The sequence below is a fragment of the Carettochelys insculpta genome, chromosome 3, assembly GCF_033958435.1.
Source record: "Carettochelys insculpta isolate YL-2023 chromosome 3, ASM3395843v1, whole genome shotgun sequence".
Lineage (NCBI taxonomy): Eukaryota > Metazoa > Chordata > Testudines > Carettochelyidae > Carettochelys > Carettochelys insculpta.
Genome location: NC_134139.1, coordinates 111,317,691 through 111,343,390, shown reverse-complemented (window position 1 = coordinate 111,343,390; position 25,700 = coordinate 111,317,691). Strand labels below are relative to the sequence as shown.

The 25,700-nt window shown below is 43.8% G+C and overlaps 1 protein-coding gene across 3 annotated transcripts; it reads right to left on the bottom strand.

The window, feature by feature from the left end:
• Nucleotides 1-285: 285 nt before the first annotated feature.
• KIAA0408 (KIAA0408 ortholog) lies at nt 286-25,700 on the bottom strand. Of its 3 annotated transcripts, XM_074990598.1 has the most exons (7): nt 25,597-25,700; nt 17,484-17,601; nt 14,114-14,479; nt 9,065-9,406; nt 8,657-8,736; nt 5,707-7,063; nt 286-2,029 (listed from the first exon to the last, which is right to left on the bottom strand). In XM_074990598.1, the coding sequence occupies exons 3-7, from the start codon at nt 14,246-14,248 to the stop codon at nt 1,856-1,858; spliced, it is 2,088 nt and encodes a 695-aa protein (XP_074846699.1). In that variant the 5' UTR covers nt 14,249-14,479; nt 17,484-17,601; nt 25,597-25,700; the 3' UTR covers nt 286-1,855. The 3 variants fall into 3 exon arrangements, with proteins under 3 accessions (XP_074846699.1, XP_074846698.1, XP_074846701.1); XM_074990597.1 differs by lacking the exon at nt 25,597-25,700 and having other exon boundaries at nt 17,484-17,682; XM_074990600.1 differs by lacking the exon at nt 25,597-25,700 and having other exon boundaries at nt 14,114-14,352; nt 17,484-17,682.

Below are 25,700 nucleotides of genomic sequence, written 5' to 3'. Positions count from 1 at the left end.
AAATTGAGCCTAATTAGGTCTTCAAATGCAGCTTCCATATAATGTTATGGGGTTTCCCCTCCTTTCAGTCATATATGTCTATACCAGCAAAATATTCTGAGCACCATTTCTGCCACAAAGGTATCCGTCATGAGGAGACAGTGTGGAATGTATGGCTATACTGCTCACCAGGGCCAGCCCTACCACTTCTGGTGCCCTGCTCCCCCAAGGGGGAATACTCTTTAGGGGGACTGACCCTTCCATAGGGCTGCACGCAAGGGCTGCAAGGCCGTGGTTGCAGGCCAGAGCTGCAGGGAGCGGGTTGGGGGGGAGGGAGGTGGCAGGAGGAGGGCAGGGGGGCAGGAGGGATTGGGTCTGCCCTTATACTCACCAGTGGTCGTGGGTAGGAATTGTTTGTTTCTTATCAACTGGGCACATTGATCAAGGAGAATTTTTATCACCACTGCTAAACTCTACATCTGGCAACTTTATTACGATGGGTACAAAATTACTAGAATGGAGAACACCGTCCTTCTGAAAGCTGAGCAAAAATGCTGAACAGTGTCAACATTTCATTCAAGCCTACACACACAGCATTCTAATGGCCAATAATACACAGACAGAGGAGGGCAAAAGCATACTTCTAATGCCATCAGTCTAGGATTTTTGGCACCACAACGATCAGATCTCCTTCACGTCCTGAGGCAATATTTATATACTATATGTAGACTGTTGCCAGAATGCAAGCAAACGTCATAAGTGACTGCCACTTATACCAGTCACTGGAGCAGATAGCTGTTGGCTTACACCCTGTGAAGTCCAGTAGCAAGGAGCATGCCTACAGCCTTTGGTAATCAAGGAAGTCCCTATTTTCCTGCTTCATTGAAAATAAACAGGTTAGATTTCCCCAGCATAGCTATACTTCAAATACAGTGATTAAAGAAAATGAATTTGAAAGAACTGCCATGGTTACCACCCTTTTCTTTCCTCCACAAATTGTGTATTACAGTATAGCTGAAACTACTGGAGTTAATTCCATCCAGTAGGCTATATTAAATGGCACATATAAAGCACGGTAAGGCAGTGGAACATTTTAGGAATATCTCTGGGGATGAAAAAGGCTAATATAGTACTAATCATACTGCATTTTAATTCAGAAAAAAATATGCCCAGCTATAGGGACCATGGCATCATTTAGGTTAAAAAACTAAACAAGTATGCCATCCACTATGTCTGAGGAATCCACTGAGCTAGTCTGCTTCTGATACATATCATGCAACCTTTGATTGCTGCAGTGATAGTCACAAAAGTGTATTCTCTACAACTGCAAACCTATGTAAAAATGTACAAAGTATAAATGTCATCAGGACTTTATATTTTCAAAATTTTATAATAAACACAAAGTGTATATGGGCATATATGTTGTAATTTCAGTGTCGATGCTAGTACAATTTGTCTTCTAAATACTGACCTGTATACTTCCTATTCCAACACATGCACCTACAAACACATGGTCATGCATACAGCTTTACTTTCTGCTTTTTGCAGAAAAGTCAGAATATACAGAATTATACATTGTATCAACTCAGAATATGTTGGCAAACCAAGGAGGATGTCATTCCAAAGGTATTCTTTGTGAACCATTTAAAAAGAAAGACAGAAAAAAGGAAAGGAGGGGTGTAACTATTTCATCAATAAAAACACTGAAGACTGCAATGATGATCTAAGATTGAAAATGCTTTGCCGAGTCAGTCAAGTGACAGGATACTCCTGGACGGTGTATAACAGTGTAGAACGGGTTGCTATCACAATCACATAACACACAGTTATAAAGAGGTGTGGAGCTTTCACAACAGCATCAAATTCATCCTTGAGTTCAGACTACTGCCATCTCTGACTGAAGGGAGAGAGAGTAACCGTTTGAAGTCATTCTCACAGCAGGTGGTGCTGATGGTGATCTGGATGCCCATCTGGAAGGTAAGCGTCGATTTGCTGGCCGCGCTGGCCGGGAGAAGCCTTTCCCAGTTGAATATTTAGCTGGTACAGGTATCTAGAATGCAAATGAAACTACTTGCCTTAACAAGTTATAATGCAGTCTTCCATGGAATGTGAAAGGAATGAAGAGGCATACATTGGCCAACCTCAGAACAGGTGGTCTGGGCTATTAAAAGGATCTGAGAATGTATTTACATAGCAATGTATAGAATGCAAAGGAACAGACACTTCTATATATAGGAATTCTTACATCAGTTGCAGCATGAGCTATGTAGACATGGATGCCTGATACAAAGGAGATACAAGATTTTAACACATATTCAAACCATAAATGAAGTAATCTTGCAGGCACCTTTTCATTTTTCGAACTTTTGTGGAGGGACTTTTATGTTGATTCATAAACATAACTCAATATACAAGAATACACTGAAACAGAATTCCATGCACATTTCATATATCTTCTTATGTGTTCCATTGTAGCAGCCAAGGCTCATTTTACAGGACTGTGTTTCCACTACTGTTATGTGAAAATGTTTTGCACTTCATAAATCATTAATAACTATTATTAATTAATACAGTGCCGTAGGTGCATGCAGAGTATCAGAAACACATGAAAAACAACAGTCCAGATTCTGTTCTTTGTTTCAATGGTATAAAAACAGAGTAATTACCATAGATCTGACTTTTTGGTGCACTGTGCCATGTGTGGATTTTGATACTTTTGCAAAGTGAGGCACATGAGTTTAAAATGCTATCACATTCTGATTAGTTAGTATTTTACACCCATTTTACATGGGCATAAACGACTATGCAAGAGGCAGAACAGCAGAGACTCAGGTCCACTGGCTTTGGTAGGGTAACTCTGAATTCATGTCAGCATAAATAAAACCAAGCTCTGTTTCAGTATTCTTTTTCCAAATATTTTTTGTTACTGTTGTTGCTATGGTGGAACAAAGTTGTTTCTGCTGAAAACTATGCTGCACATCATAGACCCAGAAGCTCCGGGGATGCTGCAGCTCCCCCCACCCCTTTCTCAGGTGTTACATGGGATCCCAGCTGTGATCCTGGCGGCCAGCCTCATGTCTGAAGCTCCCCTACTGGCCCCACTCCCATCCCCAGCTGTGGCCCCAGCCTCAGCCCATTACCCCTGTTTGGGTTCCCCATTCCTGGAGATGTGGTCCTGCTTCTGGCCCCAGCTTGGGAGGAGGAAGTGGGAGCACAGAGAGGGGAAGGAGGCTGGCTTTCAGCACCCCTACTAGTAAGTGTTCCAGTGCCATTGCTACACACTTTTCAAGCTACCCCCAATCTCCCCTCCTTCAAACAATAAAAACATGCTTATATTAGGCTTGGACCTTAGTCAGAAGAAAATCTATAGGATCAAATTCTCAGCTGTTAAACTCAGTGAGGCTCCACTGAAGTTAATGGAATTGTGCCAATTTGAATTACACCAGCTGATGATCTGACACTTTTTTTTCCGATGTGGTTTCACAGCTCCAAATGAATCTACCCCATTTCAGTGAGGAGTTAATGAGGGTATCACAGAACTGTAGGGTTAACAGGGACTGCAAGAGTCAAGTCTAACCCCATGACAAGATGTGGGACTTGTATCTAAACCATCCAACACCCATGACTATCCAAACTCCTTTTGAAGACTTCCAGTTTAGCAGCTGCCATGATCTCCCCGGGCAATCTGTTCCACTGTCCTCTTGCTTTTCCAGTTAGGAGGTTTATCCTGAGATTTCATCTAAATCTGCTATACTGTGGTTTGAACGCATTGCATCTTGTCTTGCCCTCTGTGGCAAAAGAGAACCACTTTTCTCTATCTTTTTTATGGAAGCTTTTCATAAGTAGCTGAAGATCACTTTCCTGTCCTGCCTTAATTTCTTCTTTTCCAAACTCAGCAGACCCAGTTCCTTTAGCCTTTGCTTATACAGCTGGCATTCCCCATTCCTCTGATCATCTTTGTCACTTGCCTCTGGCTCCTCTCCAGCTTCCCTATCTCCTCTCCTTTGTGTTCCTCCAGCCAGTAGTCTGCCTGGGCCAGTTTATTGATTGATTTATTTTTTCATATACCCATTTCCTCTTTTTAGGATTTGAGAGAAAGGCAACATTTCTACACTCTCCCCATGAAACAAGGCCAAATATAAAACCCTGCAGCTGTGCCGGCTAGTCCTTTTCCTCTAGGACAGGGGTCTGCAACTGAAATAGCAAGAAGAGCCATTTTTTCAAATTCAGTTACAGAATCGATACTTCAAGAGCCGCAATGCATGTGAACACGATACAGTCCTTAATACGTAATGTGAACAGCACACACACAATGATTTATACCAGTTAGAAAGTTGTTACCCCTTTCTCCAGGCTTTACCTGCCTCAGCCCCCCAAATCCACCTGCCATCCCCAAGCTCTACCCCCCATCCTGCAAACCCGCCCCTCATCCGTAGGCTTAATCCCTATCAGCCCCAAACCTACACCCATCCCTAGGATTTACCTGCCTGAGATGAGGAGCTCCGCGTGCTGCCGCTACTCCTTCACAGCTGCTGCCTTCCCCTGCTGCTCCCCTGCTGTCTCCACAGTGCAACTCCTGCAGGCAGACTTGGCCGTCCCTCCTCCAAGCTCTCCTGCAGCCTTAGAGTTCCCCCAGTTTGAGTGCGCAGGCAGCTCCCTGCCCTGCCACCGGCTTCCTCTTCCAGAGCAGCCTGCTGCCGCTGACTCCCCTTGTGGCTCTAGAAGATACCGCTGCCCGAACAAAAAAACTAAATCCAGTTTTAACTGAAGGCATTATTTAAGCGGGGGCAGCCTCAAGGGCCACGAGAGGAAACAGTGGCAGCCATGCTCGGAGGTGCAAGCGGTTCCTTAAAGAGCCGCACGTGGCCAACCCCTGTGCTAGGTGAATGCCAGGAGCGATGCACTCTCTGGATTATAAGTAAGAGTGAGAATGCTCCATTATTGGAAACTTACAGACACCCAGCATGGCATCTTCAGAAGCCAAGCAGCAGCTATCACTCGAGACCAGGGGTCAGCAACCCCCAGTACAGGACCCAACAGCAGCATGTGAGCCAATTTTCACTGGCACGTGAGGCAGGAGCTCAGCCTTTTCCCTCCTCCCCATGCAGCTGGGAGCTTACTCAAAGCCACGCCACCTGTGGATTGCTACCAACCACCACCTGAACAGTAAAGCTCTGTATCTTAATTTATTTATTAATGAAGCTGTTCTAAGTAGGACTATTAGTGACTTTTAAAACTATCACCAGCACTCGGACTGTACATTGAGGTCAAAAGGTCCAATTTCAGCACTGTGCCTCCGAAGAGTTGCAGAACCCTGCTGTAGAAACTGATTGCTCAGACCCCATAGGCTCTGCCATGGAAGGCTGCATTAACGTCATCTGAATAAGTTTTTGAAAATATTAGCCATGTAGGAACAGCAGGGGAATGGGCCGGATTTTGATGTTATTTATAACGGTGCAAATCTCAAGTAACTACACTGAAGTTAAACTCTAGAGATACACCAGTGTAACTGAGATCAGATTCTGGTCCCACAATACTCTTCTATTACACGGATGTAGTTCCACTATCATCCATGGAACCTCTCCTGATTCACACCAGTGTAAACGAGACCAGGGTCAGACCCAAAATGTCTAATATTACACCAAATATAAAACGTCATTTTGGACTGTTCCAGTTTAGTGGTTTGTTTCTGAAGCTGCATATACAATTGATTTTTGTAAATCTTACCTCTGGTAACTTCTGTTTCTCTTTGCCTTGTTTGACTTGCTGCCCAACATGCCTGGCAGAATTCTTTTGAAACTCTTGTTTTCCTTGCTGTATCTGGAGCATTTCTAAATACTGACTCAATGTCTCACAACTCCCATCTGTGAACTCAGTATATGATTGTGCCCGCTTATCTTTGCCGCACTTAGAATTATACAAAGACATCACTGTTGATTTTTCATAGTTTTTCAAAAGTTTTTCAACAACTCCATAGTTTGACCTTGAGTCAGCGGAACGGGGGCGACCAGATAAATTACTTGGTCTCCAATCATGCTCATGAAGCATATGATGGTAACCACTGGTGCTCAGAAGTCCATTTATTTGCTTTTGTTGCACTGTAGTTCTAGCAGTTTTGCTCACAGTGCATGGATCCTGTTCCTTTGCAGTAGAGAGCCTGGGCTTTGAAGCATAAGCTGCATTTACAGTGTCCGTTTTGGTAACCAAACAGTCACACATGGAGCCACAGGGTTTATGATCTTCAGTTGGTGTTTGAAGCTTCTGATTTTCTTGCAAGGATTTGTTGCATTTATCTGTGTGAAATATAGTCCTATTAAATTCATCAATCTTTGCTGCTAGTGTTTCATTCCTTTGGGTCTTCTTTGGCAGCACTGCAGGACCGCAGGAGTCATGACCAGAATGTAGAACATTACGTGAATTAGGGCAATGTTTCCTATGCACATTCTCTGTTTGCACCATATTTCCATCTGAACAGCTTTTCTGGGCAGACAATGGGGAAGAGCCATTCTTAGTACCTTTTCCAAACTTGCCCACATCACATGACCAGGTGTTGCGACAAAAGCCTGCTGTTATGCTGCACTCAGAGACTCTCTCTTTCTTGGCTGTAGGTACTGATGCAGTTACCACTGCATCATCTGTTATAAGCTTCCCTTCATTTGCATGTGCCCCTGGAGCTCCACTCTGTTTTGCAAGAGAAGGACTAACGCACTTCCTTCCATTCCTACCCTCCTGACCCTTACCATTGTTTCTGCTGCCTGGATCTTTCATGGGTACTTCAGAGACAGGTACAGCGGCAGAAAGTGAGGTTGTCAGATGTCGAGAAGTGCTCCGGGGAGGAACTGGTGGAGCTTCTTTCTTCGGCCAGGGCATGAAGTTTCTTCCTCCATCGCCAGGAAGAGAGGTACAAGGCATATCTTTCAACCCTCTGTTAGCATTCATCGAGTTCTTCCTATTCTTTTGTCCCTCCATTTCAAAAGTGAGGGAAGAAGTTTGTGGTTCATTGCTCGACACACGGTTCATCTCAGACATATTAATTGTGTTTTGGGTTTCTTCAAATTCTTCCAGAAAAGGAAGTGACTTCATTCTGTATGTAAAAGAAGAAGCATTTTTAGTGATGTGTGACGAGGATACTCTTCTTAAGAAGTCATCTGGACAAAAGGAAGAAAAAGCTGAACCTGTAGACATGTGACAGAGTGCAAGGACACTGCCTGATCCCCAAAGGGAACAAGAGGTTCACCCCAGCACAGCTTCCATCTCCCAGTACAAAGACACCCAGAAAAAAATGTAAAGACTTGCTATTTGAGAAGACTTTGTGAGCAATTCCCTACATGTGTCACAGGGTGGAGGTGCGCCAGCCCAGCCAGAGCTGCCCCCTTCCACAGCAGCGAAACTGTTTCTCCCCACAGGACTGCCCCTTCCCCTAGGGCCACAGCAGGTGCAGCTACTCAGGCCCAGCTGGAGTGCTGCCACATATGTTGACCCTGAGGGGTTGGAGCAACCCTCTGCCCACAACAGATGGGGGGTGCCCCAGTCCATACTGGTTAACCAGTTAAACTTTAACATCCTTAGTGTTAGCTGCCTAGAAAACAACAGGGTGAGGTCAGGAGTTGACTGAGCAAGGAGAGGGAAACGCGGTGGATGTTCTCAATGAGTAATGCAGCAATCTTATGAGGGTGGGCTTCCCAGGAGTTCCAAGCTGTAATTCTGGCAGAATCAGGCCAAAAATCTTCTGGGATGTGGCTCCACCAAACACCAGTCAGATAGCCTGTCACATCAGTAGCACAATCCAGCCCTCCATGCCTTTTATGTATACCCCTGGGTATGAAGCAGTGCTTAGCCATATTTCCCCACGAGGAACCCCAGGGCACTGTGTTTGCTGTGGATGGGGTGATGGCAAGGGGATGATTTGCTACTGTTCTTTTCACTATTCAGCTCACTTCTCCCTGATGTAGCCAACCATCTCCTCTAGTTTGTGTGTGCAGAGTGGGGCGGGCCGGAGGGGTAAGAAGAGCCACTCCTTGCGCCCTGCTCCCTGTAGAGAGTATCTGGTGTAGATCCCCTGCAGTCCCTACAGCAGCCAGTGCTGAGATCTTGGTAACCTTAACATGACACAGATCGGGGACAGAAACCTTTCATCATGGCTACGTCTACACTAGCACATTTGCATGGCCATTTCAAAGATTACTAATGAGGCACTGAAATGTATATTCAGCGCCTCATTAGCATGCTGCCGGCCACGGCTCTTCAAAATTGCCACGTTTCGCTCCAATGTGGCTCATCCAGATGCGGGTCCTTTTCAAAAGGATCCCAGGAACTTCAAAATCCCCTTATTCCTATCAGCAAATAGGAATAAGGGGATTTTGAAGTTCCCGGGGTCCTTTAAAAAAGGAACCCCCACTGGACGAGCTGCGTGGGAGCAAAACGTGGCTATCTCTCAGAGCTGCAGCCGGCGGCATGCTAATGAGGTGCGAATATGTATTTCAGTGCTAGTGTAGACACGGCCCTTGTTTTTCAGTTTTCATTGGGATTCCTTACACTGAGCACTGAGAAACTGAGTGGACTTCCTCCAGCTCCTGACCAACTCAGTTGCAAAACCCCCTTTAACTTGAATGGGCTCAGGAATAGGTCCATTGTCACTTTTCTTCCTGTAACATAAATGGGCCAAACATGTTTTTACCTTCTGTGGTTGGGCTTCTTTCGAATTTCCTCTTGATAGCTGCATAACTCTTCACTAACTTTCGCCAGTTCCTTAAGAGCCTTTACAAATACAAATCATGTTACCACAGGGTGAACAATAATCTCCAGAATTGTTTTACACCCCATGAATGATTAACAGGGAGAGTCCTGTACAGAAGGGAGCAGCACAGAAATGTCTCCAAGTTACGGACCATCGTAGTTACATGCAACTAGTATAACTAACACAAGTTTATATATGCAACGACAAATGAGGTGGAAAGGGACACTATTCCCTGCCTGGGAAATGGCTGCTTTCTGAGATTTAGAAGATGTATACTTTGGGTAGAGAGAAAGAAGGATTTCATCATGGTCCCCACATTTGCTGAAACACTGTTACTGTCGTACTTACTGCATTGAGATCACCAGAATAATTACTGTTATCTTTTTTAGGATTTTTCAAGCTGAGGAGGTCTTCATATTCCTCCTGGTTGTCGAAGACCAGACTGTTCTGTAATAAACTATTGTTTTTCCTCTGAGTTCTAATTTCTTTACTTTCTTGTTCTGTTTTATTGAGCATACTCTTCTCTTGCATCTTGTCATTTGCCAGGTTGTGTTGACAGCTCAGTTCCGCTGTGTCACTCTGTTCGGAAGTAGGGAAGTACACAGTCTGCTGCAGCATCTTGCTTTGAATAGCTCTATTATCCCAGACATTTATATTGCTCTCCCGCCTTAGTTTTACCTCCTGGTAAAGCTGAAAAGGCAATAAAACTTCCCATTTAATATAAGTAGAGTTACGCACTTCATATATGCTATTTTTGCTGTGTCTGTCTGTCTACCATGTTCCCCTACCCGCACTGTCAAGCCCCAGCCCCTCCCCAGCCAGGATGCTGCCTGGCCCAGCTCCCCAACAGACCCTCCCACAGACACTGTGCCAGCCCCAGCCACTTCGTCAGCCAGCACAGGGCCCAGCCCAACACCCCAATGGAGCCCCCCACAACCTTAACAGCCTCTCCCCCACCCAGCACAGGGTCCGGCCCAGGCCTCCAATGGAGCTTCTCCACTCCAAGCCAGCTTCATCCCCTCCCCCAGACAGCAGGGGGCCTGGCCCAGCCCCCTCCCCCACAGAGCACCCCCCACCGTGCCAGCCCCAACCTCAGCCTAGGTCCCTCCTCTGGCCAACACAGGACACCCCCAGCCCCCTGCAAGGAGCTCTCCCAGCACTGTACCAGCCCCTCTCCCATGCCACACAGGGCTCTGCCCAGCCCCTCAATTAAGCCCCGCCCCCCAGCTCCCTGCTAGCCCCAGGCCCTTCCCTGGCCAGTGCGGGACCGACCCATACACTTTGGATATGTATTACAACAGGTTTCTGTCTAGAACTGTCTTCCAGCCCAGGTTCTGCTTGCAAGCAAAGCTGCAACAGGGCCTCTAGGACAGGATAAAGAACCATATTTTATTTCTGTTTTAAACTTTTACAGAGCTCCTAAGCATTTTCAGTAGAGTCACTTATGGGCTGAAAGATTTTATATGTATTTTTTGCTAAGAGATGCTGAGTTCTACAACTGAATGGCCAAAATGGCCAACTGACCTGCAAGAGAGTGGAGAAAAGAGGGTCCAGCATACCAGGGGGTCAAAGAAAGCCTCTGGGCCCAGCTAGCACTGCCTCACGTTGCCTACAACCAATGCCACGGAGGCCGTGTCTACACTAGCCAAAAACTTTGAAATGGCCATTCAAATGGCCATTTCGAAGTTTACTAATGAAGCGCTGAAATGCATATTCAGCGCCTCATTAACATGCGGGCGGCCGCGGCACTTCGAAATTGACACAGCTCGCCACGGTGCGGCTCGTCCCGACGGGGCTCCTTTTCGAAAGGACCCCGTCTACTTCCAAGTCCCCTTATTCCCATTTGCTCACAGTAATAAGGGGACTTCGAAGTAGGCGGGGTCCTTTCGAAAAGGAGCCCTGTCAGGACGAGACGCGCGGCGGCGAGGCGCATCAATTTCGAAGTGCCCCGGCCGCCTGCATGCTAATGAAGCGCTGAATATGCATTTCAGCACTTCATTAGTAAACTTCGAAAAGGCCATTTGCGTGGCCATTTCGAAGTTTGGGGCTCGTGTAGACACGGCCACAGTTGCCTATAAAAGCCCATAGGGCTCACATTACTAATCACTGAAATGTAGTCACTTCTGTGGCAAAACAAGGCAATTAGTTAACAAGTCACAGCAACATCACCACATTTCAGGTAGGAAATGTAGAAGAAGATCGTATTCAAATCCAACAGAAATTACAGCTGAAACACAGTAAGGCTGCGTCTACACGTGCACGCTACTTCGAAGTAGCGGCAGTAACTTCGAAATAGCGCCCGTCACGTCTACACGTGTTGGGCGCTATTTCGAAGTTGAAATCGACGTTAGGCGGCGAGACGTCGAAGTCGCTAACCCCATGAGCGGATGGGAATAGCGCCCTACTTCGACGTTCAACATCGAAGTAGGGACGTGTAGACGATCCGCGTCCCGCAACATCGAAATAGCGGGGTCCTCCATGGCGGCCATCAGCTGGGGGGTTGAGAGATACTCTCTCTCCAGCCCTTGCGGGGCTCTGTGGTCACCGTGGGCAGCAGCCCTTAGCCCAGGGCTTCTGGCTGCTGCTGCTGCAGCTGGGGGTCCGTGCTGCATATACAGGGTCTGCAACTAGTTGTTGGCTCTGTGTATCTTGCACTGTTTAATGAAAGTGTGTCTGGGAGGGGCCCTTTAAGGGAGCGACTTGCTGTTGAGTCCGCCCTGTGACCCTGTCTGCAGCTGTGCCTGGCTCCCTTATTTCGATGTGTGCTACTTTGGCGTGTAGACGTTCCCTCGCTGCGCCTATTTCGATGTTGGGCTGAGCAACGTCGAAGTTGAACATCGACGTTGCCAGCCCTGGAGGACGTGTAGACATTATTCATCGAAATAGCCTATTTCGATGTCGCAACATCGAAATAAGCTATTTCGAAGTTGGGTGCACGTGTAGACGTAGCCTAAGACAGACATCATGGCATTACATTGCAGCCTGAGAGCAACACATGTCTGTGAGTCATTTGGCTCCCTTTTATTGTTTGCCTTTCATGTGAACAATCTCTTCCTTACATTCCGAGTCATTGCAGAAAACAAGCAAGGATATTTTCACGAGTACATTAGAATAAATTTGTGCCTTAGCAAGAGGAAGAAGATATTGTTGAGATGACAACTTTGGTGTAAAAGAATAATAAATTATTTATGCCATCCTTGAAAGGACAGGATTTACATTGGATAGAAAGTAAATGATTTCTAACAGAGGTAAATATTCTTTGTGTCTAGCCTTTGTTTACTGTAACCCTGCTTTCTAATAAATGTCATCAATAAATACAGCAAGTACTTGCAGGGATTAGTCTCTCATTTCCTGTCCCCCTCATTCTTTGATTCATGGCGCTCCCTTTGATGCTAATGAATAAAGTAGTGCATCATTTATCCCAGGGAACATGGCTGTGCATCTCTTTATAAACAGAGAGCTATCCTTCATAATGACTGTGTCAGAATTCTGTTGGCAAACATGCATTCACCTATGCCAGTGGTTCTCCACCAGAGGTATGCATACCTATAGGGATATGCAGAGGTCTTCAAGCGAATACATCAAACCTATTTGCCTAGCTTTACAACAGACTACATGAAAAGCACTACCAAAGTAGGTACTTTCACACAATTATTTGTTTATACAGCTCTATATAGTATACACTGAGATATAAGTACAATATTTATACTCGGGGCTTTTTTTCTGGCAGAAAGCTGTGGAACAGCGTTCCACCACTTTTTTAGCTGGCACCAGCCCTGCCATTTTTCAAGTGCTCCAAGAAGTGAGTGCAGCTTGTTAAGAAGCCAATGTGCGGCTCCTGCTGTTGCTGCTGCTGCTGGCTCTGCTCATGTCCAGCTCACAGCACCCTGGAATGCTCAAGCAAGGACTCAACTTAATTGGGTTAATGGTTGGGGTCTGGGGTTGCCTGGCTCTGGGGGACAGAGGGGATGGGGTAAGAGTGGGGAGGCTGGGGGTGCCTGGTTTGATGGCGGGGGTGTAGCTTGGACCCCGCATGGGGGGCAGTTAAGCCACCGGGGGCGGGTGGCTCTGGCCCCATGGGGGGAGGACAGCTCGGGCCCAGCGCATTGGGGGGGTGGTTTGTGCTCCCCAGGGGGCAGTTAAGCTGCAGGGGTGCAGCTCGGGCCCCACATGGGGGGCAGCTCAGGCCCTGCCAGGGTGACAGTTAAGCCACCCAAGGGCAGCTTGGGCCTTGCAGGGGGCAGATAAGCCACTGGGGGACAGCTTGAGCCCCATGTGAGGTGGCTAAGCCACTGGGGGCTGGTTTGGGTCCCGCACAGTGGGGGTGCGGGTGTTCAGGCACCGTGGGAGGTTGGGGGCGAGAGGCTGGGCCTCGGGGTGCAGGGGGGTTGGGATTTGAGGTCTGCCACCTTTTTTTCTAGAGCAAAAGTGCTGTTTATACTCCAACTGATTTATAATTGTATGGTTAAAAATGAGACAGTGAACCATTTTTCAATAACAATATGCTGTGTCACTTCGTATTTTTTGTCTGATTTTGTAAGCAAGTAGTTTTTCAGTGAGGTACAACTTTGGGTACACCAGACATCTGACTCCTGAAAGAGGTACAGAAGTCTGGAAAGGTTGAGAGCCAATGATCTAAGCCCCACACAGAAATGTCTGCTTCTTTTTAAAATGCAAGTATGAAGCACACTGTGCCCAGACTCTCTGGAAATGGTATATCCTGCCAGCAATACTGATGCATATTTAACCTAAAACAATGCTTCAAAGTGACATCTCGGGTTCTTATTTCCTATCCAGGGTTATAAAATGAACAGTATCTCAAATACTGCCACATTCCAGATTTCTCACCCTGCCAGCACCAACTGAGCAGACACTGATTGGGAAAATGGGTCACAGGCTATGTCTACACTACAGTGATCTGTCAACAAAAGTTACTTTTGGAAGAGATCTTCAAACAAAACTTCTGTCAATAGATCGCAGCCACACACAAAAGCAGATTGCTCTGTTGATCTGCTCTGTCGACAAAGAATGGACAGACCGCTCTCTCAACAGACAGAGCTGCCCAGCGACCCAGAAGCCCTGTCTGTCAATAGAGGGCCCTCTGGAGCATCCACATGGCTTTTTTGACAGCAGATTGTGTCGAGAAAGATGTTCTGTCTCATGGAAGAGAGAGAAGGCTGTCGACAAAAGTGCCAAGTTCTGTCAACATTATGTTGACAGAATTCATTTTTAGTGTGGATGCTCTGTGAGTTTTGTCAACAAAACCGGGGTTTAGTCGACAAAACTGTGTAATACAGACATAGCTACAAAGAAGAACGAGGTAGCCAGGGGCTACCAAATAAGACTCCAGCAAAATTTCATTTTTCTAATGTTGTATACAGCCAAAATCCAAAGTACCTCTTCTATCTTCTTCTGCATGACCTTCCACTGGCTTTCCCACTCCTTCCTTTCACTGTCAAATCTCTCCAGCAGTTCCATCTTCTCCTTATGCCAGTTCCTCTCAGTATTCTCCAGTTGTTTATGGAGGTCCATTGCTGCCCCAGGAGTCGCAACTCAAAGGTGTCTCTGCTCCTCTTTCTTTGCTGGAAGCTGGGACTGATTTTATCACAATAAGTCTTTCTTGTTGTGGATTATAGCTTCCAGGGGAAGAAAAGCAAACATAACAGACAGCCTATTGCATTAATTTCCATTGTATCAGAGCAAGTTTGCAGGAGCCTGTATCAGAATTATAAGTGTATCCCTATCAATGGAATTCTGGATGATCTGGAATACAAAGCAGGAAAAGGAGTTGCAACCCTCTCTCCCCATAAAAAGTGATATCTGCTAACAAATGCAGTCTGTTGTTCTCCATGCCGTACCTAAACAGCACATAAATAGAGAACAGTTATACAAATGGGTAATATTCAAACTTGCACTCTCTTAGCCAAAGCAGAAGTGCTATCACAGTAACTTAAGTCTTCAAGATACCGAGAGCCTTCTGCAAAATGTTAAGTAGTGAACGGCAGACAGACGGGCTATGGAGCTGTTCCCCCTCCATGACCAAGGTTCTAGCTTAGTACTGGGGACTGCAATAAATGTTGATTGAAAACATCTTACATAAGCACTCCATGCACTGAAGATCTGTTGCAATCTGAACATCTACAGCCATATCAATATTTTTTTCACTTCACTACTCCAAAGGTTGTACAGGTTGGACCTCCCTCTACAAGTGTATCATAATATAACAACACTACTTAGCACTTGTCCCCCTGGAATTCTGGCACCCTTTGATCCGAGCTGGTCTGAAGGTGGAAGTTTGCTGTATCAGGGAAGGTCAGGCCACTCCAGCCCAGCCCTGCTCCAGCTAATGGGGCTCCCTGCCCCCAGCATCTGATGGCTTTGCAACCGAGGCCAGTGGGGATTCTCTCCTAGCCACCAGGGTTCCCTGCCCCCCAGCTGGCAGAGGTCTGCACCCCCCAGCAGACAGCAGCTCCACACCCCTAGCCAGCAGTGACTCTGAACACAGGGCTTTTCACTCCCAGCCGGTAGAGCTCCACTTCCAGCTGCTGGGGCTCCATGACCCTGGAAGCCAGAGGCTCTGCTTTCCTGGCTAGCAAGGCTTCCAGCCCCTAACCGGCAGTGGCTCCATGGCCCTAGCCACAGGGGCTCCCTGCGCTGGACTGTCTGGGATCAGCTCCAAACTGGTGGGGCTGCCTGCTACCAGACTGGCTGAGCTACTAGCTGCTGGAAACCTCTGTGGCTGGGGCTTTCTGGTCCAGCAACACACCAAACCAGAGAGGTTCATCCTGTACTTTTTTTTTTTCTTATGGGGGGGGGGTTAGAGGGAGGTACCATCCGTAATTAATTCACTTTTTTAATAGACTCTTTTTACTTATTCAAGAGACTGCAGAGGAATTAACCAAACTGACCTCTGTTTACTTACTTGACTTCTTTTGGATGATTCAAATGCATGAAGCAAAGAACAGTGTAAATGCATAATAAACAAGAAACAGATTGAGGTACATTTTGTCTACAAGCCTTTGCCATTGCAACATTACAAAACTGTGATTCAATCAGAAGCAAATGATAAATCTTACTGGAACCAATCTAAAAGCCATACATTGCAGCTTAATATTTACTGAATATGCTCGTCATGCACACATTTGTAAAGCAGATTTGCATGTCAAAAGAATCTTGGTGCTGTTTTTTGAGAACGATAACTTATCATCTGTTACTCCCTTGTTTACATCCATTGTCAAAATTTTCACCTGCCTTCTACAGGATTCCTTTTATAAAAATAGAGTTAAGACCATCAAAATGCAATCAAGTCCTGGAAAAGTTAGTTGCAACTATTTATTTGTAACTTCCATCAAAATGCTTCTCTTTGCATCTGTAGTTTCCTTTCCTGTTCATATTGCTTCTTACACCCTTCAAATTTCCTCTTAAGATTCAAATAATCTTCATGAGGCTCATGATTGTTGTTTGCGCCAATGACTTGGCGACCATATGCTGCTACTGCATATGGTAAATTTACTGGGTAAATTCTTAGAGATCTTTGACCCCTCTCCCTATCATTGTCTCTGTTCTGCTTCTTTTCTCTGTGGAAGGCAGAAATAAGATCCCAATTGCTAATTCTGCTATTACACTCACTGTTTGTATAAAACACTGGGCTGTTCCCATAGGTATTCCACATGGCTTGAGCAAAACAAATGAAAAAAACCACTGCTTTCTTTTTATTAAAATACCTTTTTCCTTCACATGTGAAAGCCTATCACTCCAACAGAGCCATGACCTTTGTTTGCCTTGTGGAGAAACACAGTATCTGAAATCTGGATGCACTGGCACTTTCCACATATCCTAGACAAGGTCGAAAGCTCATTACAGAAATCAACTTTAAGCAAATAATCAATTTTGTTACCCTCAGCTGTATATATCCTTTCTTTGTACCCTTTCCTCCTGGACAGAAAGAGCCTGGACTACTCCTGGTCTCTAATGTTACTTTTTTACCCCCAGGCAAATAATTTGAACTAAATCTCTGCTGGGGTATGGCAACTGCTAAAAATAATATGCTTTTACATCAGAAGAGGTGTTATTTTTTAACAGAGATTATCAAGGGTGGATGTGCACAGCTACTCTGTTTTTTGGTGACAAGCTTCAGAGAGGCAGCCGAGTTAGTCTGTATCTCCAAAAACAACAAGAAGTCCTGTGGCACCTTATAGACTAACAGATGTTTTGGAGCATAAGCTTTCATGGGCGCATCTGATGAAGCGGGTCTTTCCCCAAGTAAGCTTATGCTCCGAAATATGTTAGTCTATAAGGTCTCTCTGGTTTTCTGGGTGATTAATTCACAGTAAGATAAGGTGCTGGCTGCTGGATAGAAAATGAATGATGGACTATTTATAGATTTTTTAAAGAAATTGCTAGCATCATAGATTTTATGCAGTTTGTATTAAACCTATAAGATACCTTCAGCGTCTCACTGTACTATTTAAGAAAAAAAAAAAAGACCAAAAGTGGGCTGTCATCTTTGGTTAATAAATCATACCATAGTTTGGAACCACTGACTGAACCATTGAACAGCCTTTCTGAGAAATAAACAACCACCACAGCCACACTTTTAAAATATTACTGGTCTAGATACAAACACAAAAAAGAGACAGATGTTTATGATCTATCAGTCAAACTGTTTACAGCCTTAATAATCCGCATTGTTAACATTCTTTTCTATTTCATAAATAAGGTCAAAACTATCTTCAAAATCCCTGTGAAGAAAAAGAAAAGAACTTACCTTTTGGGAAGTAAGCAATCCTTCAGAAGTTTTTCATTCCATTTTTCAGAGAAGTAGTGAAAGCAGTGAAATGCACAGCTAGCTTGGATAAAGCATTCCAGTTGTGTGAATCCTGATCCTTAAAGAAAACAAGAAACCAGGAAAGAGAGAATTTTTCAAGCTAAGCAGGACTTGTGACTCTCTTTGATTAACTTCACAACTCCAGTTTTGCAAACTGAAAAACAGTTCTATTTGGCATCCTCCCGGCAGCTGGGTTCCATGTGACGTCAGTACATGGAGGATGGTTTTAAAGCCATCTCTTCCAGCCCCCTGCTCTGTAACTTTATATCTGCTCATATTTTGTGTAAACAACTTCAAGTCCAGGACATTTTTAGGTTTTATAGTGCAGCCTAGTATTTAAAGCTTGCCAAAACAACCGCTGTTAGTGTTTAAGCTATGACAATAGACAATTTTAGATTTCTTTTCTTAGTTGAAGCCTACTCTGTGTTTTAAAGTAGGATTCTTTCCTACACTCCACACCCAATTTTCAAGGGTACGTTTTAAGTTCTTTAGGAGCTGTGCCACTAAACCACATTGGGGCTAACGGGGAACTTTTCATGATCTGCCCTTCCCCTAAAACACCCACTCTCCCCCACAAAACCATTTTTTTGTATTCAATTATATGATCACTTCTTAAACAAGACATTACTAGTCATTGTATGAACCTATTTTATTTCTATGCTAGCAATGCTGATATAACATTGTGTTCAAAATATACACAAATATTTTTCATACTTAATTATAAGGCCATCAGGCCCTGGCCGATTAAGTCCACTTTTGCACCACTTAGAAGCACAGAAACTGGCCATAAATTGCCAGCAAAGATCTCCCTGCACAAGGGACCTCTTCACAGCCAGAAACCTGGCAGAGAGGGTGAAGATGACTCTTGTTACAACTTTACCCCTCAACCCTGGCAAAAGGGGAGGGAGGCAACATGCAAGATGCACTTGGGACAAAGAGGGAGTGTGACTAAGCTGAGCTCTGCTAGGAAAAATCCTGCACAGATATAAGATGAGTGAAGCAACTTATGACAATACAGGAAGTTTGAGCTGCTACCTTGCAATGCTGACTTAGGCTGGAGCTAGACAGCAGAGAATCCGAGAGATAACAATCACGGAACAACCGCTGGTCCCTTACTCCCCATGGGGCTTGAGTTGCCTGGGGTAGAGAGCCTGGCCCACTATGACGAATCCTATTACTAGGATAGTCATACTTCACTGCAGTGCTTTTATTTTGTGCCGTGGCACCTCAGCAGCCCCAACCATGGCATTGTGGGGAACATGGGGAGCCGACTAAGTACTGGCTCCTTCTATTTTTTTTAAACCACTGCTTCACTATATATTACAAATTCCATGTTCACTTGGTATTGGTCAGTGCTGGATGTAGTGCGGACCTACATCACTGCCCAGCATCTACCCCAAGGGCCTCCCAGGTGTGCAGGCAGGGAGGATGAATAATACTTTGCCATCAGTGAAAGCATCAGGAGACTAGACCCATGCCTCTTTTCTTCCCTCATTTCCCACTTTCACCAGTAGTAGTTCTGGACTTTAGTGGTAGGAAGGAACTACAACTGAGATTGTGCCCTGTTTGAGGACTGAGGTAGTAGAGGCTAAGGCTTCTTGTGCCCTCACCCATTTGCACACCTGAACTGACACATTGTGCATCGCCAACCTCTCCAGATATATGCAATAGCTTCTGTCTGTGCTGAACAGAAGACTGGTGGGCAACTGCTATCAGGCATGTGAGTGCAATTCCCATTTCCTTGCATGGGAACAATATTCACACCCTCAAGAGCAGAATTTGACCATCTTAATATAGACAATAGCAGTTGCTTGTGGGATCAAGAAGACAGTCTGCCTAGGCACTGCTGTGAGGAGTCAGGAGCACTTGCTTACTCAGCACTTCCCCCCTTTGGAATGACAAGATGTGCCTATGTTAAAACACATGTACAATAGAAGGGTTTCAGCCCAGGGTGCATTTTACAGTCAACACCAAAGTAGGTTGCAGGGAAAATACATTTTTTCTCCTTATATGGTCACAGAGTAAGTTCCACTGAAGACATTATGTGGGTGCTTATTCTGCCCCTGTGAAAGATATACCATGGGACTCGGACTGTTTATACAAGTTTCAAACGCCATTTTTAAAAAAGAAGAAAGATGACTGAACATGGCAGACAGTCCCTGAAAAAAATCCTCAGCCCATTTATTTAAAAATCCATCTTTTTTAAAATCCCAGAGCTGCTTTTTGCCTTCAGTTACACTCAAACAACCCAACTGTCCTCAAAGGGAGCTGTGCCTATATAAAGGAAAGAAGGACTGAGCCCCTAATTGGAGATTATGGATCAGACTCTCCTCTCACAGCTGTGAAAGTTCAATGGAGTCAACAATGTTTCAGCAAGGTAAATGGGGCGGGCAGATTATGGTCTTCAGAACTTTTACTCTTATAGTTCCTTAAATATAGATTATCATTCCAACATATCTATTTAAATTTTACTAAATTGGTGCCTGTTGTCATCCAAGTGCTGTCAAACAAACTACTAAAACACTGACTCAGACAAACCCTGAACTCAGTTTTTACTGAAATTCACTGGAGATTTACCTCAGTCAGACTGAGGACTGACTGAAAACGGAGCAAGTTCTTCAGGGTCAGCCTCTGTGAATAATGTGATGCTACCCAGTAGGAGAACAGATCCAAGGCTGCTGAAATCAGTGGGAATCTTTCAAATTTCTTCAGTGGGCACTGGGTCATAACCAGGCCTTGCGAGCACCACGGAAAGAGGTGTCGAAAGACTGTAGCTTCCTTGGAGTCAGTTAAGGTCATTACAAAATTAGACTGAAAATTTACAGGACTGTGAAGGAGATCAGCGTCTGCACTGACCCTATGCAGCTCCCTGGACGTCAGGTGAGGTATCTGCCTCAGTGAAGGCAGAAATTGAGCCCTACATTTTGTTTCTAAAGTACAATTCTGCTTGAAAATGACGGCTTTAAAATGCATCTTATTATTTGATAGACAAGATCCCTATGTGGTTGGCACCTGCTAGCAGAGTTTTCCTGGCTCTTACACAGGCATGCTGTGACAGAGGCCTTTCCCTGTCTGCAGCCTGTTTAAAGGTCTGGCAAAATTGCAGCCCCTGTGCCAACGAGCACAGAGACTCCCCAGCTCCCATTCTTATGGGGGCATATAACAAGCCCTGGAGAAAAGTAGAGGCAGCACTTTGGCCTTCCTCCCAAACAGCCTAGAAAGCAGAATAGAGACTTCCAGCTCCCGAGAAAGGGATGTAATAGCGGAAGACTCCCAGTAGACTGCCTGCAAAATAGGGATGTAATAGCAGGCATGTTCGCATTCCAACCTGGAGTGCTTCCTCAAGCTTGCACTGAGGCAATGCAGCTCTGCATGGTCACCTATTCTGGGCAAGATCTAGCCCTTACTGACAAGAAAAAAGATTTGCCACTGTTAGCACCAGAGTTAACAAAACAGAGTTAACAAAAGAGATTTCTGCATTCTATTATTTTACATACACCAGCAGTCTTGGCAACTAAATTCCAACTGCAAAAGGGGTTTGGTGGAAAATACAAACTGTGCCTTCACTGACACCTTTGTGAGGGAGGGGAAATACTACCCACAATGTACAGCTGGGGGAACAGAGTCATGGAAAGGTTTACAACGTGTGAAATGCTCAAGGTCATATTGGAAATCTATGACAGACATTAATAACATGTTTACTCTCCTAAATTACAGCAGAGTTTACCAATAAGCACTGTATATCTGATGACAGAATCTGGTCTTGCACATTGCTTCCCCGTCACCAGAAGAAAATAACATTGTTCGAAAATTAAATCAGCAGATGTTAGGTTCCTACCAGACCTTTCCACCTCCCTGTTATTCTGGGCTGACTAGAAGAAATAGCATGTCATGTTCAAAGGATCTATTTGTTTGTGTAAACAACTCTTGAAGTTCACGTGTAGTTCATCTTTTTTTATAATGCATGTTTAGATAGTTATGGTTTTGGCACTTTTTTATTCTCCAAATGCTGGATATATTTCTGCTTCATATGGGCACCTGCTCTCTTCCAGTCCTGATTCTAAAGCATTGGTGACAGATGTCAGAAGACCCTTGTCTTACTATATGTGTAATCTGGAGTTTCAGGCACACATATTTTCAGATGTAAGAAATATCTTTGTCCCTGAACAAGGTATTTCGAACTACCATTTATCTTCATATGTATAAGTTACTTTGCAGTGACAATTTTGAAAACATTTTAGAGACGTTTACTATTTAAAAGAATGTACATTTGGACATTAAAAGGAAACACCCTTGATGAAATTTGTCTGGTTGTATTCAAAGAAAAATACATTCAGGATCTGCCCTGGTTGGAAATCTGTGAAGGCCAGACAATAACCTAAAATGTTCATTTTTTAAATTGTGCTACCAAAATGTTACACTCTTGGCAGTAATCTTTAGTGCTCTCAAAGATTTAAAAAGTAATCACAAAATAAAAAATAGTCATGATTCATCATAGTTTTAATCTTCCTTTTAAACAATAACAGAATATTAATTTTAATTTATTATGTTTTATTTTTCTATACTTTCAAATCTATTGATTTCAATTAAAACACAGAATACAAAGTGTAAAGTGTTCACTTTATATTATTTTTATTAAATATTTGCACTGTAAAAAGACAAGAAGAAATAGTGTTTTTCAATTTACCTAATATAAGTACTGTAGTGCAATCTCTTTATTGTGAAAGTGCAAAAGTAGACTTTTTTTAACATAACTGCATTCAAAAACAAAAGAGTGTAAAACTTTAAAGCCTACAAGTCTACTCAATCCTACTTGTTCAGCCAAAGAGGTTAGCAGCATGAGACTTCTAAAGATAGGTACAGCACTTGACCCAAGCTTTAAGTATCTGCAGTGCCTTTTAAAATCGGAGAGGGATGAAATGTGGAATATGCTGTCAGAAGACCTAAAAGAGCAACACACTGATGAAGAAATTACAGCACCTGAATCTCTCTCTCTCACTCTCTCACACACACACAACCTCTCCCTTCTCTTGGTAGTGTCTGACTCAAACAATGAAAATGAATGTGTGTCAGTCCACATTGTTTTGAACATCTGTTGTTATTTTCAGGTGACAGTATAAAGAAGCTAGCAACATTATCTCCTGTAAATGTAACCAAGCTTGGCTGAGTTAACAATTGCTGGAAAAGAAGTAGGACTGACTGGATTTGTAATCTCTAAAACTTTACATTGTTTTTGAATTCAGCTATGTTTAAAAGAATTCTACATTTGTAAGCTGAACTTTCAACCACTGGTGAAATGACTCCTATATAAACTTGTAAAGTGAACAGGTGTCCTTTGAGGTGAAATTCAGTATATAAAGGTAGATGATGATGATGATGATGATGCAGACATCTTTAACAGGAAAGCCAAATTTTAAACAAATCTAAGCATGTTATACAATCAGGTTGACCGATATTAATGCTTACTTTCATAAAACAGTTCTTCCATGCCTGCTTGTGCTTCATGGTCTCATTTAAACAAAATGTCAGATACACCCCCATTTTCATTTTCATTTGCCCAGGCCTCGCTCAGCTTCCCATCAGTCTGGAATTTAGTGAGCAATGAAGAGCATATCCTTGGGGCACATCTATGCTTAAAATCCAGAAGGGTATGAGTTAAAACCTACATGTCCAGCGTTCCAGGCTCAGATCTGAATTTTCCTTCTCTATTGATCTGAGCCAGGAACATTTAAAATGCCAACAAGATCTCTTCCTCAAGGGAGATTTAAAAATGAACAAAAATTCTTTTTGTACTAACATTCTTATGTGATAAGATTTAGCATGGACATTTTTTCTTTTAATTGCCCCATTGCAACTCCCTAAAAATAATGAGTTTGGCAGGACGTGCTGAGGAATTCCTATGATTAGGGGTAGGAAATGAGAAGGCAAGGGCTCTCTTCTCTGTGACCTTTCTGTGGATAAGGAAAGTCACCAAGCAATAAAATAAATGCCTCTTTAGGGATTCTTCTAATAGATGTAATGGTCCCTTGGGAACTGGGCAAAAAAGAGAGAAGCCTTCTGTGTCCCTTGACTTACTCCAGGAACCATGTCCTATCCTTCCCTAGAATCTGAGAAAAATAAAGATGGTTTAGAGTCATTTTTTTCTACCACCACTCTGGTTGGCACTTCCAGGCCCTAACAGCCTGGGTCTACTCATCCATATGTATCCTGATGTGTTGCTCATTACTATGGCATGTGCACACCTTTCAGTAATTTGAAAAGATATAACAGAGGCAGTATCTTCTGTTTTCTTCCACACGAGAAGATAAATGTCTTGATTAAATTATAGTTAGGGGCATTTTGATATTTGATTGTTTTGTTTAATGGTATGATGGGAGGATATTTGAGAGAAAGCTCAATCAAAGGAATGTGGTTTGCCTTAAATTTGGTGAAGTTATTACTTTCTTAGCTCCTGTGGAATGAATATCACTAGTCAAGTCGAAGTTCCTATGAAAATTGAATCTCCAGCTCTGAAAGGTATTCTTTCAATTAGCTGAGGCAAATTCCCTGGAGGGTTCTGAATATTAGGACAAAGGCACTGACCTGGACTTTATTCATGCAGGAAGGAGTACAGAGAACAGAGCAATAGTGTGATAGGTATGATACCCTAGGTTGCTAAGCAGAAAGGCTGCTGCATTTTATACTAGCTGAGGCTTTTTCAAGATGTCTGGCTTCGTTCCCAGATATAGCTGGTTGCAATGATCACCCTTGAAAATCAGAAATGTGTGGATCCACCATCATCAGACCTTTCACCAAAAGAGTGGGCTGCAAGCTTTCTTTTTGCCACCATGAGCAGTGAGGAGTCCAGAAGTTTTCAGAGCTGAAGACTGATTTAACAATTTGAAAACAGATGCCTCAGCAGAAGGTACATTACAAAAAAGGCCAATTCTTCAAGGTATTTCCCTTTTCCCATGAACGGCACCTCAGTCTGAGCCAAGTTCAGTTTTAGTCACTTATTGTTTATCTAGGGGCTGGTTTCAGCTAAGCACTATGATGGTGCAAGATGGTGATGTTTTCATATGACATAAAGGAGATGCAGAGATGGGTCTCCCCTTATTACTGGTGTCATTTCAGACCATACTGCCCTGAATAGTTCTCCCAATGTCCCAAGTTGAATAATACAGGGGAGAGGACTGAATTTTGTGGGAATCTGCAAGGGAGGGCTCTACTCCACCAGACATGCTCTCTCTCCATGTCTGACTCAAATTCACAGGCTGCCAGTCCCTCACTTCTTTCACGAGCCAGGAACCAGAGATGGGGAGGTGAAAAGTCAGGCCAGGGTGGAATGAACCAGATCTTTAAGTAAGGGAGGGAGGCAAATTAGGATCAGGGCCCAAGAGAGATGGACTGACAGGATAAAGCTCGTGAGCTGATCAGCAGGGGGTCTGTGGGCTATATCGAGTGAATGTTACAGTTTTTCTATTCCTGTGCCACATCAACCTACGTCTTTTACACCGAACTGCCTTATACCATTCTAATTTTGACACCTCCTTCCTATCCAATCACCATTCAACACTGAGATGATGAGGAACTCAAAGAGGGCATCACATGAAATACGCTCTATAGGCCTGATCCTCACAGGTACTAAGCATTTACAGCTCTTAGTGATGTCAATGGAACTGGTTGATGTCCATCTCCGCTCAGGAGAGCACCATACATGTGAGGCAGACTAAATGGAAATTTCCTGTTCTTATCATCTGGATTTGAGTGTCAACTCCACCCCACACAGTGGTGAAAAAGACCACTATCAAACGTGTTCACCATCACACAAAGTATACAAAAGCAGTGAAAAACAACTGGAACACACACTGGAAGTGAGTTTACTGTTCAGCTAGGATTGCAATACATATATTTTGAAATAAAGAAAACAAAATGACCCTGTCAATTCTAATCAGTAATAAATAAATAAATTGTAACTAAATTGATTCAATTTTCTCAAGAACATTTTTATTATAAAAGTATAGAACAATTGTTTTAAGGCAAAATTTAAAAAACCTATTTTCCATAAACTTACCTGGAATACCTTGGTGAGCTGGATTCTTATTCAACTGGGTGTCTTTTTAAGGTTTTGTGTTGCTTTTTGTTTTTGTTTCACTTTGGTTTGTTCTTTTTTCAAAG

Coding starts and splice junctions, on each gene's coding strand:
- KIAA0408 (XM_074990598.1), bottom strand. CDS start 14,248: ATGGACCTCCATAAACAACTGGAGAATACTGAGAGGAACTGGCATAAG. Junction 7,064..8,656: donor AAGAAGCCCAACCACAGAAG/GTAAAAACATGT, acceptor TTTTACATACAG/AATGAAGTCACTTCCTTTTC. Junction 2,030..5,706: donor AGAAACAGAAGTTACCAGAG/GTAAGATTTACA, acceptor TTTGCATTCTAG/ATACCTGTACCAGCTAAATA.